General features: G+C 39.4%; 1 protein-coding gene across 1 annotated transcript; it reads left to right on the top strand.

Annotated features, from left to right (window-relative positions):
* The first annotated feature begins 407 nt into the window (after window positions 1-407).
* LOC100665300 (interferon omega-1-like) lies at window positions 408-1,732 on the top strand. Its single transcript, XM_003407332.3, has one exon. It carries the CDS (start codon window positions 870-872, stop codon window positions 1,455-1,457), a length of 588 nt encoding a protein of 195 aa, XP_003407380.2. The 5' UTR covers window positions 408-869; the 3' UTR covers window positions 1,458-1,732.
* Window positions 1,733-14,622: the final 12,890 nt, after the last annotated feature.

The following is a 14,622-nucleotide window of genomic DNA, read 5'->3' as shown; positions in this document are numbered from 1 at the left end:
ATAACTGCTCATAAGTGAGACGGTGTTGGAAAAAGGCTGAAAATAAGATTATCATGGAATTAGAATCTCCACACCCATACACACCTGAAAAGAACTGGGATTCCTGCTATGGCTATTGGCACAGCCTAAGAACTCTAGACATCCAGTAAGAAAAACGGTGGAAAGCAAAAGCAATGTCTAATATAATCCTAACTTTGTGGCCCTGGTGAAGCAAAACCACATGGACCTACATGAATGTGTTCTAGAAGGAAGAGAACAGTTGGAGATTCTCATTCACTAATAACTGTTAGGCTCTGCTGTGAATAAAACACAGAACAAAACCTAGTTCTTGGTTCTAAAGCGTTTTTTGCCACAGGTAGTCTGGTAAATTCTTAATCAAATACAAAAATCAATAGGGCTAAAGGAGCTTGACTTTATAGGTAAGGTGAGGAGGGTGAAAATAGAGCCCAGAATTAGAGCTAAAAGTTTGTTTCTAGCACAGTGAAGAGCAATACTTATATACATAAAAAAAGTATTGGTATGTGAGTGGATTACATACATACACACAATTCTAACTTTAGGATAAAGGTGTTTCTCATTTCACTGATAAATATCCATTTGGATTACAACATCCGAAGTTTACTAGGGAAATTAAACTTCTATTGCAAAAATTAAGTGTTTAGATTGATGACGTCTTCTCAGGCCATATGAAGAATATGTAAATGAAACCAAAAAATGGAAGTAAAACTTTAGAGGAATGTTCGAAAATGAAAACTATTATGTTCCCTATTTAAAAGCCACAATAGAAGGAATGTCCTCAGAGAACCCAGGGTCCAAGGTTCAACCAGACATCCAGCTCAGCCAAGCCAGCAGCATCTTCAATTCTCCCAATGGCTTTCCTGCTCTTTCTACTGACAGCCCTGGTGGTGTTCGGCTGTGGCCCTGCTCCATCTCTGGGCTGTGACCTGTCTAAGAAACACACCCTGACTAGTAAGAAGACCTTTGTGGTTCTGGACCAAATGAGGAGACTCTCCCCTTTCTCCTGCCTGAAGGAAAGAAAGGACTTCAGATTCCCCCAGGAGATGGTGGATGGCAGCCAGCTCCAGAAGGCCCAGGTCATCTCTGTCCTCCACGAGATGCTCCAGCAGATCTTCAACCTCTTCCACACAAAGGACTCCTCTGCTGCTTGGAACACAACCCTCCTGGACCAACTCCACAGTGGACTCTATCTACAGCTGGAAGATCTGGAGGCCTGCTTAGTGCAGGTAATGGAAGAGGAAGAATCTGTCCTGGCGATTGAGAGCTCTGCACTGGCTGTGAAGAGGTACTTCCAGGGAATCCATTCCTATCTGAAAGAGAAGGAATACAGTGACTGTGCCTGGGAAATTGTCAGAGTGGAAATCAAGAGATCCTTCTCTTCATCGACAAACTTGCAAGAAAGATTAAGAAGAAAGCATGGAGACATGGGTTCATCTTGACTCTCAATGGCTGATATGCCATATCACACTTGCATACATGTCTCTCATCATTTCAAAAGACTCTTATTCCTGCTTTAGGAACAGAATTTATTGAATTGAATTCAGCAATTACTTTGTCAGTAGTATTAAGTATATGTTAAAAATAGTCAGCTGCAGGGACATCAGTCCCTAAGAGATGACTTCCCTGATTTTTTCAATGTTTATGTTTATTTATTCATTCTGGCTTATATTTATAATATTTAAATGTTTTCATATAATAAAATGTTCACATTTACATTGTATGAAGATTTACAATGTATGTTCACCTTTCCATTTTATTAAATTTGTGTTTTATTTATTAAAACTTTATCAAAGAAAACTTCTTGAATTTTTTTTTTTAAAAAAAAACAAAAACTGCTTTGTTAACCAAATTGAAGGATGGATGGTAAAATTTATTTACTCATTCATTCCATTCATGTGACATGTATAAATTGAGTATCTAAGTGGCAAATGGTACAAATGCTGTTAAGAAAATACACGTGTTGGTAAGCTTTGTTCAGACATGAGTTATACTGCCATTGGCTGTGAATTGAACATTAATGAATCAACATTAAATGCCTTTAAACAGAAATGCACATAAAACAAGGTTGTATATTGATTAGCTGATGAAAATGTGACCAGAGGCTCACAGGAACCTAACTCTGTATTTTCCTTAGGAACAATGGTTCTGTATTCTCTAGTTCAGTGTTCCCAGTGACTTTATAGAATAACAGAATCAACTGTACGTGTGTGTTTTGTGTATGTATAATATGCTCAGCTATTGGAAAGTAGGAACAGAAAGCAAAAGGGATCCTGTGGCCATGCGGGGTGTTGGGATCCACTAGGCTGGATGGTAGTGTAGGGGCCTTGAATTTATCTTCTTTCCCTCCCTCCCTCTCAATTAAGAATGCTTTGTGACTATTCTGTAATGCTATGATGCTGGCTTGGAACTCAGCTGAAGTGCACCTTCTCTGTTGTGAATTGTCTTTGGCAGCAGTGTGCTTCAGATGGAAAATTTTGCGTCATTTAATGTTTTAGTGAGCCCTGGGGTCTTGGTTTAAGTATTTATATGTAGTTGGAATCGTCTTTCATGTTACTGCATTCAGGGGTGTCCAGATTTACCGATGTTTGAGAAAAATATAGACATCAGAAAAGAAAACTCAAAGTCCAGCCCACAAAAAAAGATTTAATCTTGCTTTCCATTTTCGTATTCCTTTACTTTTCTAAATCATTTATTGGAATGGAGAGACATCAAGAATGGGAACTCTCAGTAGAGATTAGAACATTGTCAATCTACGACAACAGGTGGGGGAGGGCAAGGAGAAGAGTGGGGACCAGAGTTTATATCTAAAACCTACAGACATGTACTTAGGTGTGGTAGGGAGTCCCAGGGTAAAATATAAAAACATTCATTCAGGCCCATGGACCAGCTTAAGAGAGTCCTGGCCACCTGAGGAAAATAGGCCCTCAACACTTGTTTACCAGCTATCTTCCCACCTCAGTGTCCTTGGGCCAACCTTCTCTGTTGTGTCAGGGTGAACACAGTGAGCAAGTTGAGCTTCTGAAAGACTTGGATCAGATACTACCCTATCTGACCTCAGGGAGAAAAATCCTATAGAATGGAGCACAGATATACCTGAAGATCAGAGTTTGTGCCCCTTTTTGGTAGAGGTCCAGTCTGAAACATTGAGAATTACATGCACAAAACACTTCTTTATTTGAATATGACACAGAAGAATCAGTAGTGTATTGATCTTTAAAAATGAATAATATGGAAACGAGATTTCAATTAAGTCTACATACAAAGTTACATCATTCATCGATAAACATCTACTGCTTCATTAGAATGAGAGCAAGAAAAGTGTCCTGAATTCTTACTCACTCACTCACTGGCTCACTCTCTCTCCCTCTGTTTTGGTCTTTCAGCATCAATGCAGAGGCAGGAAGAATTTTAAAAGTTCTGTTATTCAACCCTGGGCTCTCCCAGGTTTAAACTTAATTTCTCCTTTCAATAAGGTCCACAATTGGTGATTAAGTCACTTCCCAGAGTCTGCCTTCCTCAGAAAACAGTAATCTCAGAGATGACTATTGCAAGGAAGCAAGGAACTCAGAACCTGGGAATCTTCTCCTAATCTCTTCTCTGTCTCTCCATGGGAAATAATGTTGGAGCTGGGCAATGGATCTTACCCACTAGGTGACAGTGTGAGACATAGTTGAAGAATTATTGGTTGTTTTGGAGGCAAAAGTTTTGTGTAGTGACTTTAGACAAGTTTTTCCCTAAGTTTCGGATTCCTCGTTTGACAGTGCACCTGGCCTGCAAACATATGGGCTTGTTTTGATGATCACCTGGGGTAACGTATGTGAAAGTACTTTACAATGACACACTTCCATACATAGGTGAACCTTACTATTGTTGTCATTGACCTTTTGAACTTGAGTTTTAATTCCTGGCATTCGGAGCCTAATCTTGAGTCTATTCCCAGTGGAACATTTTACTCAGCCTCCTACATGAGTTCCTTGCTCCTACCTTCACTCGATATAACCCAGGCTGCTGTATTCCCAGTTTGGGCAGCTTACTTGAAAGGTGCTAATGTGGCACTAAACCTACTTTCTCTTCAGAAAAAGTAATTAATCTTCATTATTTCAGGAATCCCTCTTCCTAGGTTGTCCTATGAAATCCCAGGGCCTCAGCGCAGAGTTGGGTTGACAAAAGACGGAGAACCACAGGGAATAGGATATGCAAGAAAACCTTTGTGAAGTATGAAAGGAGTATCATGAAGTCAGAGGTGTGAAGGAATGTGACCTTTTCCCAGGTCTGCCTGGCTGGTCTATCTCCATTGTCCTCCTCAACGCACTTTTTTTTTTAACTATTGTCTCTTATGGGTACCTGCCCAGGCTCCCTTTGGAGGGTAGCTTTACATGGAGTGGCTCTGAGAAAGAGACAAAATGTGGCTTAGTGAGTCACACACAGACATATTATCAAGAGGTCAGGGGAGAATCTAGACTGCAAGTTCCTGAAAACACTTCGGCAAGAAGATGGGGAAGATCAATACTGTGGGGATTGCTGCCCACTCTACATTGCTCCACACTGGGAAGTTCCATACCCACTTTAAAACCAGAAATACAGCTCCTTCATCGTGTTGGGAATATTACCAGGAATCCACTCAGAAGTTTACTTTTCTTCATCCAGGTCCCTGACAGATTTTAGAAATCCGTATTAGATGGTTTTGGGTGCATTAGAGGTGCAGCCTACTCTTTGAGGTCCTTCAATACAAAACATTTAAACATGAATGAGACCCAATCTTGATCTCTTCCCAAGCCTGCCTTTTATTCTTCATCTACCCATGTTTCAAAGGCTGACTTCATAGCCATGCCTGCAATGCTCCTTGGAGAAAATGCTCAAGTAGTTCAGGAAGAAGAAGTGACTACAAAATATTCAGCCTCTGGCCTGGATATTTCTTTCCTTGCACCCTCGCCTGCGCATGAAGAGGGCTACATGGCCATGAGAGTGTCCCTCTCTAATCTGCTCATAGACTTGCAGGTCCCTTAGACGGGAGAGGACAGCAAATGGGACAAAAATCCATAAACAACAATATAGAGACAGGAACCTAGGAGACCCTTAGCAGGAGAAGATGAAATAGAGGATGCAGGAATGGAGACCATATATCCCAGGGAGAAGAGTCCTCCTGCTCAGGAGAGGCAATTAGCGGAAGTTCCTGGGTACAAGAAGCTCCAGTTCCTGCCACAGGCTCCACCAAAGAATAACTTCAGAAACAAAATGAAGCACTTTTTTCAGTGCTTTCAGTACTGAAAAGAATTAAAGGACAAAATATTCCTTCCAAGTTCCTCGGGTGCCTATATCACCAGTCAAGCCCTGACAGTCTAGGTCAAGAATACTAGGCCATCCTTACACCTGCTCCAGATTCTGTACCTGGGGTGTGTTTCCTCAAGAGACAGAAAGATGGAAGAGTCCACCCCCTATTCCTAGCAACATTTCTTTCCAAGTCATTTTTCCATACAATTAGAGAAAATTCATTGATTTTTCACATTATTCATCTAAAGAGGAGGTTATCTGTTTCTCAAAATCAATGATACTTATTCTTCCCCCCAAATATTTGTTTCTTCTACAAAGAGGCTGTTTTCGTCTGTCTCTGCTGCAGTTAGGGGAAATTTAGCATATCCTATGAATTATGAATGGCGGGGGGGGGGCGCTTAGAAAAAAAAGAGATTGGCTTGGGCTCTTACTGAGAGCCAACTTTAACTTCTCAAAGCTGAGAAGGCCTAGTTAGGGAGGGAGTTTGACAGCAGCATTTCACACCCACTACCATCTCAACTTCCTTCATTTGTCTTTCTGAATACTGCCTTTTAAAATACAAATACCATTAAAAAAAACAAAAACAGCCAATTACAAGACAAAATATTCAGTGGGTTAAAATAATGAGAAAACCCATTACAGAACATGCCTAGGACCTAACTTGTCAGTTCTTCCCCTTCCCTTGCTCCATCGCAACACTGAACTCTATTCAGCCATGGGTCGGAATGCTTGGGGTTATACCGGCCTCATAAGGCCAAAAATTTCCTCCTCAGACTCCATAAACAGTAAGAGATAATAAACTTCACATATTCCAAAAACGGAACTGGAGTTTCGGAGTCTTGAAGCCCCGAGTTCAGAAGGTTAGGAGCAATGCCCATGACCCTGACTATGTTGGTGGAGAATGGCTTTCAACCAGCCTCAAGGCCCTCTTCCATTCCTGATAAAGTCTGGGGAGATCAGCACTGCTTCCCAATTCTTTGCTTAGCCTTAATGAAAGTATACAATTGACCACTTTTTCTCTTTCCTCTTCTTGTGTGACAGGATCTGGAGCAACAGGGAATGTAGATGTCCTGTCTCAGTTTGTGGCTTAGCAGGCAGAGGCAGGAGGAGGCCAAAGGAAGGCAAGAGCAGGTGTAAGGCCTCAGCCAACCTGGTAGTGGAAGGAGAACGTATTTTTTTTAGGCTTGTGAGAGAAGTCTCCACATATATTCAAGTAGCTCTCAGCTCACTCTCTAGCCACTGGAAGGGAGCTGGATTCTAAGCTAGGAAGATGAAAATTGAACCATGGCCTGAATCAATGTGCTTAATCTCCCAGCCACCAAAAGACAGGTTAATTCTGAAAGGGTTCAGGGATAAAACCGTTAATCCGGAAGACGGTGGCTTTTTTAATTTAGAAAAAATAGCCACTCTGTAGTGGACACAGAGCTGGGTAAGTTTTAGGAGGGTGGTATTTGGGAGATACTGCTGAAGTGGATCACAGGATGGATGAGATATGGCCCAGGAACAAGTTAATTGCTACTTAAGGATCTGCTGTGTTTTGGGGGTTCACTGTCTTGAAACAAGTTTTGATTTCAATAATGAATTCTACCCATTGAGTGAGTACCTTGGCAAATGGAAGCCAATCCCTATGGAGAATCTACATGGTGCCTGGCCAGATGACATCGTTGCAGGGCAAAGGGATTATATACCCTGTAATGACGGGATGGTTCACACAGCAGACACACAGCACCTGCAGGAAAATGAGGCAGTTGGTAAGGAAAAATTTGGAGGCTCAGAGTGTAGAAAAGGAAAGAAGCCAGTGAAAACGGGAAACAAATAACCTAGCAAGTGGGAAGAAATGGGAATATTTCTATCATTGCTAATCATGATTTCCCCTACCTATCCCTTCCAAACATGCGAAAATGTACGTGCATGTGTGTGTGCATACACACACACACACACACACACACAGATTCTTCCTGTTTATAACTGATAAGGACACTGTAGAACACACTGGTGCCATCTTGGCAGTAGTATAGAACTGGGGCTTGTCTTTGAGCACAAAGATAATGCCTACAGGGATCCTTTTGGGATTGACGCCTCCCTTTTTGGGTTAACTGATCTTGGTGCTCTCCTGACAGACATTTTTTGACATTGTGCAAGATCTTGGCCTTGGTGCAAAGAGTGGGCCTATCAGGGTTGAGGTGTGCCCTGTGATTTTTTTTTTTTTTTTTTTTTTGTGCTTGGTAGAGACATGGGATGTCTCCTTCAGGGACACGCACAGCTCATGCACCAGAGGTGCCAGTGCCATTTGCCATCATGTCAATTCTGACTCATGGGTTCTGGCTCATGTATCAGAGTAGAACTGTGCTGCATAGGGTTTTCAATGGCTGATTTTTCAGAAGTAGATCACGAGGCCTTTTTTCCAAGGTGCCTCTAGCTAGATGTGAACCTCTAACCTTTTGGTTAGCAGCACAGCATGTTAACTGTTTGCATCACCCATGGATTCCATGCCAGAGGTAAGTCCTACAATTTCTTATAAGAATGCAGTTTTCCTGGGCTCACTTTGGATCATTACTCAGTCAACTGTAGCCAACATGGCCAAACATTCTAAATGACTCTTTGTACTCCTCCATTTCCATGTTGTCTGATTCGATGCCATTAAAGAGCTTATTGGAGTTATTTCTGAAAAAGAAGAGCCATGAAGAAGTGAAGTCACCAAAAAGGAGTCTCCATGAAATAGAGAAAAGAGCCACTGGAGCCAACTATTGTACCACTTCCACCTAGAGAAGGAGGAGGCTTATCCTGGCTTTACTCCAGTCTCTTCACCCTACCTTAGATCCCAGGTCCACAGCCTACTGGAGCAACATCTATGCCTTACAGAGTCGTTCACACTTACAGAGCAAGCAAAGCCTAGGAAGATTAATGTCTCCTTTTTATTACATATTTAATAGTATTGCACACTCATCTTTTTATTTGATTCTCCCAACTTGAATTTCAGAGAGGATGAGTAACCAAACAGGTGGAAAATCCAGGACTGAAGAACTCAGAAGAGGTGACTCTCAGGACAGTAACTTTTCTCATGTTCCCATGGCCAAAGACAACTCATCAAGAGAGAAGTGGTGGTTTACATGTGCCGAAAGACTGACTGTGGGTCACACCAGTCACACCTGACTATTTTCTCCACAGGAACACAGGGAGTAAGGCAATCAGGCAAGATATGCACACCCAAAGGGGCTGCTAACTGACCTGCCCATAATTAGGCGGAGGCACACTACAGGACGCATCCCTCATGCTTGCTCTGCCAGCTGTGTGTGTGTGTCTTAGTTACACAGTGCTGCTGTAAACAAAAGGTTTAATAAAACTATTCAAATTGATAGTTAACTAAACGATGCTTTATAAAAAGTGATAAATCAGAGAAACAAAAATGGCAGGAAAATTTCGCTAGTGATTTTTAGCTGGTTATATTTTATGCCAAAAAATAATTTGCTTCTTAGAAGATCACAAAACAGTATCGTAAGCTCAAACCCTGGAATGTTAGTTGAATCTATATGTTGTTATAAGATCAAGATAATCACATAGATAATAATACAAAGGGATCTGTACCTTATTTGTGTAATAAAATTCAAATGAATTTATAATGAATTTGTGTAATAAAATTCAAATGAAAGTATGTTAGATCTGAAATACTATTGAGAAGCAGTAAATGGTTTTTGATTGGACAACATATTTAGGCCATCATGAACAAAAATGCCAGCTCAGTAGGTATGTTTGCCTTTAGAATCATGTCTTAACAATAGAATAAATTTTTCCTGACATTATTTAAATGACAGAAAAATTTGGATATGATCTAGTCTTAGTATGAAATTAATAAATTGAATGATATTGACAAAAAAATGTTACTGGCCAGGTATATGATAATGGAGCAAAGGTGGCAGGTGTTCACAAGGGTGGAAAAGTCATTACTCCCCAAAATATGATTATGCCAAATTTGTACCTTGCTCAGCTCAGAGTTATAATATGCAAAAATCCTGCCTCTGTGAGTTAAAATATAATATTTTTAGTATTGTACAAAGAAGATATGCATATTTTGTGGATTCAACCAGTAGATAGAATATTCTCACGTTTGCTACTAAAACACCTAAGAATATCTGGTGGGCATCAAAATCAAAGGAACCAGTGGATTTAGCACATGAAGTCATTCAGGTACATCATATAATGTCAAATACAAACTTACATTATGCTAAACAAAAAGTATCTTCATGCAAATAGATTACAATTTTTTATGCAACTTATCTATGTGGGATGATGTTTTGAACCAAGTGGAAAAAATAAGGCTGTCCATGTAAAAATATGACTATATATAAAGTGGCATGTTTAATAGGTCTTTGCTTAAAACAAACGAAAGAAAATAACTTTGAAAATACGTTTGACGAATGTAAAACTTCAGCAGGAGAAATAAAATAAGAAAAAATTTTAAAAATTAGAAATGTTTGAATCAACAGATGGGAGTATCAATTTTTATGGGAAAAGTGCATACCCAATTGAAATTCAGGGGATTAAAGACATCATAATTCCAATTTGAAAGGAAGATATTAAACATTAAGTGAAGCATCTTCAGATTTTGAAATGTTATCTGGAGAAATGGTATTTTTTTTTTTAACAAATACATCTGATTTATAATTACAGCTATATCTCTTGATTAAATGGTTCCAAGTAGCATGTAATATCAATATTTATACTATAAAATCAGCATCATGTGTGGATTTTTTAAAACTGATTCATGTATTTTGTTTATTAAAATCTTTCCAAATTTGGAAGTGGCTTGGAGAATTTTTTTAAAACAATATTGGTCACAGTGGGTCCTGTGGACAAAAAGTTTCTGTAAGCTGAAATTAAATTATTTAAGATGGTCGTTGGGTCCTGGGATATTGACAAACATGGCAATTCTTTCACTAAAAAAGAAATAAGCAAAGAAGTAATTTTGGAAAGATTACCAATGAGTTTGCTTCCATTGAAGCCAGGAAATTATAATATATTCTGGTTTGGGTACAAATTAAATACCTAAAATAATGTTGAGAGTTTTAATACACCTACTTATTAATTTTAAAGTTATTTCTCCACTATTTTAGCATTGTAGCAAATTAAATATATTACCTTTAAAAGTTATAAAACCGTGTATATTTAGAGGTGCACATTTTCCCTTTCCTCCCCGACTGCGTAAATCACAGCTGGGTACCCGCCACGTCCTTATTATTTGACTGCAAGGTCCCAATATTTCGTATATTCGTGTCCCGACTGTAGACATATTTCCCCTTTCTCTGAATTTCTTTCTTTCCTTCGCAGAGCAATTCTGAATCTACAGAAAATACAGCATGATGTGGTTTTGAGCCATCAAACCACTCCATAAACGGATACCTTTGTAAAATAACTCCTGCTAAAGCATTACATGAGAAAGTAAAGAATAAAACACGGGCGAAAAGCCCAGAAAACGAGAGGCTCTGAGCTCGCTCTGGAAGAAAAGCGTCTGGGGAGAGGTCGCGGCAAAGCTCCCTCCTCAGCAGTCAGGGCGCGAAGCAGAAGCTTGAACTCACTAGTCACACGGCCGCGCATTGGTCCCGGAGTCGCGGTGCCGTCTCCCTGGGCGTCAGTCCCGCTGCAAACTAGTCTGACCGCGGGACTGAGGCCTGAGACGTTTCACGCACGGTTCCAGGCGCTCGTTGGTCAGTTAAGGCGAGTTCGGGCGCCCTCTTCCGGCCGTTGGTGTGCCCCGAGGGAAGCTCTGCGCTCAGTGTTTAGCGGTAGCCGCGCGCCCCCTCGCTGTCGTCCCGCTAAGTCACGGAGATTGTCGATGACCAGGTCTCTCAAGACGCTGGTGATGCTCTGCTGCAGCCATACCTGTTGTCTTGGTTGGGACATGTTTTGTTTGGAACCATAGCCTGAACAAAAAGACATCTTCCTGCTTTTTAGGCATCTGATAAAGGAAAATGTCTATGCTATGCCGGAATACCAGGACCCATTTTAAGTTTCCTCAGAAAACACAAGCTACCCTATCCATTTCTGCCATCAGATACTCCAATAGATCTTAAACCTGTTTAGCACAAAAGACTACAGCTCAGCTTAATCCCCCTGGGTAAACTACTTTCTATCCTTGATCTCAAAATCAGGAATAAATGGAAATGATCAAAACAGAAATTCTTCAGGCTTATCCCTACTTGGGAATTGTCCAAAGGTTCCTCCGAGGTATCAGTTTTTATCTGAAAGACTGAGAGGTTGTCAGAAAGAAAAATGAAGTGTTCTGTCCCCTCATTTAATAATCCCCGTAGAAAAATCAGGAAATAAATAAGAAAGTTATACTCATGGCTTTCTCGAATCAATTATATTACTGTTTGCCAAGCTGAAAAAAGCAATCTCGACTCGTATTTCCGCACCAGTTGAAAAATATATGAAACCAAAATTAAAAAAAAAAAAAAATCTCTTGTTGCGGAGTTGATTCTGACTCATAGTGACACTATAGAACAGAGTAGAACTGCTCCATAGGGTTTGCGAGGAGCAGTTCATGGATTTTAACTGCGCAACTTTTGGTTAGCATTCTGAGCTCTTAACCACTGTGCCACCAGGGCCCTGAAACCAAAATAATGGGATTATTTTCAGACTGTAACTCATGTAACATCACGAGTTACAAAAGATGTTCAGAGAGAAGAACATAATGCATTTTTTAAAAATAACATTACAATAAACTTTAAACTTTACAAAAAACTTTACAAATGAATTCTCATTCATTGATTATGACAATGCAAAAATGTTACAGCCACTTTGGAAGACACTTTGGCAGTTTCTTAGAAAGCTAATCACAGTTTTACTGTGTAACTCAGCAATTGTGCTCCTAACTATATACTCAACCACTTTGAAAAATTATGTCCACATAAAAGCCAATAAACCAATATTTACAGTACACCTACTCTTCCCTTATGGACTACCTCATTATCTGACATTTCACATTTACAACAATAGTAAAAAATCTACTACCTGACTATTTTTCAAATTAACGACGGATGTCTGGCAGTAATGAATGCCGAGGTGAAAGGTGAGGATAATGTCGGCTGTGATGGTTAAGGTTATATGTCAACTTGGCTGGGTCATGATTCTCAGTGGTTTGGCAGTCATGTAATGATGTAATATGGCAGTTATGTAATAATGTGGTCACACTCCATTTTTGCATAATGACCTGGTCTTTGGAACCTAACCATGTGGATAAGTGAGGAATGGGTGTAGTTTCATTCATAATCGCAAAAACTAGAAAAAAAAATCAAGATGTCCTTTCACAGATTTTTCATAGGTGAATAGATAACAAAAACACGTAACTTCTATACAAAGATATACTCTTCAGTGATAAAGACGGATGATCTATAAAGCCAGGCAAGGAAACGGATGCGTCTTAAATGCATATTGAAAAGCCTGAAAAGTCAACATACTGTGTGATCCCATTTATATGACATTTGGGGAAAATCAAAAACTATAGAGACGTTAAACAGATGGTTTGCAGGTGCTCACGGGGTGTTGTATAGGTGAAGCATTCTGTATGATATTTAAATGATGGATATTACCATGCATTTGTGAAAACCCATACAATTTTACAGTACAGAGTGTAATTTTAATGTGTGCATAAAAAAATCATTTAGGTTGATGGATCCGGGGATGGAATGCTGAATGTAACAAAAGAATCCAACTATATTACAAATTTAAGAATAAACTCACTGCAGCTGGTAGGGGAAAAGGTGCTGACCAAAGTAACTTTGGAAATGAGTGGACTAGATAAAACAAAAGGAATTGTACATAAACCACTGGACTCTAGTTGATAAAGTTGTTTCTCATGGGAGTACTGGTTAACAATTCTAAAACCACTATAAAGGTGTACTGGAATTGAACAATTGGCTAAATATGTGTCAGATAGTGGGAAGCAGGAATGTGAGGTTATCAATAAGCAATGGGAGAAGGCTACAATGATTCACTGATTGAAAATGTCTTTCCTCTTACTAACATCAGAAACATGCTTTTTCCTAAATCTAAGTACTACAAATAATTCAATTTCAAAGATTATGTGCTTTAATAATCTGGTTACCTGATTTTTCCCTGTGTCACATTGTTTTTACTATTGCTGTTATAAACATAGAAACCCTGGTGGTGTAGTGGTTAAGAGCTATGGCTACTAACCAAAAGGTCAGCAATTCGAATCCACCAGGCACTCCTTGGAAGCCATATGGGGCAGTTCTACTCTGTCCTATAGGGTCACTATAAGCCGGAATCAACTTGATGGCAGCTGGTGTTTTTGGTTATTATAAACACGCTTCATTTTCTAGTAGAAATAGTTATGCCAATTCTATCTACTATCCTGTAATGTGATTGCTTGCATTGTCTTTGATTAAATTTATATTTTATCTCCATTGTAAGACATCAGGTCCTTGAAAATCATAAGCTCTTGGGAATGCACAGATAACCAATTTGCAAGGAATATAGTAGTCTGGGACACTTCTGTTATAAGATGGAAGAGTGAAACTGGGACAGAGAGAATTTCTCTTCCCCAATATCAGGTGAAAACCAGCAAAAAGTATAATAATACCTAACAATAAAAGGAACACAAAGGAGTAAGTGTGTGTGTATAATCTTGGGATCCAAGTACATTTTAAAACTCAACAGAATTCCAAAATATGAAACTTAAGCAATTATTCTTAACATGTGATATAAGATTTCACACTGAATCTAGATTCTGCCATTACATAAGCGTGATCTTGGGCAATCCACTTTAACTTCTCTGAGCCTGAGTTTTCCCAAATGTAAAACAGGGTGGAAACAGTCCTAACATTGTGAATATTAACCAAACTAAGACATTTTAAAGTAATTAGCAGAGTGTCTTCCAGAGAGATGGCTTAACATATGATAACTATTTTCTTGTTTTTTTATATAGCTGTCCATCAAAATAGTGAACTCTCCTGTCCTTCTCTACGTAACCGACTGCAAAACCATGACAATCTAAAAAATGGAATTCTAGAAAGTGTCCTGGAGAACACTGAAAAACAGCCACCTTTCACATTGTAGATAACTGATTTTTATACTCACTCAGGAAATGGCAACTTGTATAAATATCTGGAAGAAATTTGGATTGCTAAACTAAAGTTGAAAGGGTATAGAGAGAGAGAGAGCAAGAGAGAGAATTATTTGTTGATCTCCTACTTGCTCCTCATCAACCTGCACTGTGCATTCATACAGCTGCTTCCAGTTTCTTCGTGGTTTCTGGTTGTCAATCTTTCCCTTCATGTAAAAAGCCACCAACGGAAAGCAAAAGTTGAGTGGAAG

Source organism: Loxodonta africana, chromosome 9 (genome assembly GCF_030014295.1).
Source record: "Loxodonta africana isolate mLoxAfr1 chromosome 9, mLoxAfr1.hap2, whole genome shotgun sequence".
Lineage (NCBI taxonomy): Eukaryota > Metazoa > Chordata > Mammalia > Proboscidea > Elephantidae > Loxodonta > Loxodonta africana.
Note: the sequence above shows the minus strand (reverse complement) of the source record. Positions and strands in the feature narration are given on the sequence as shown.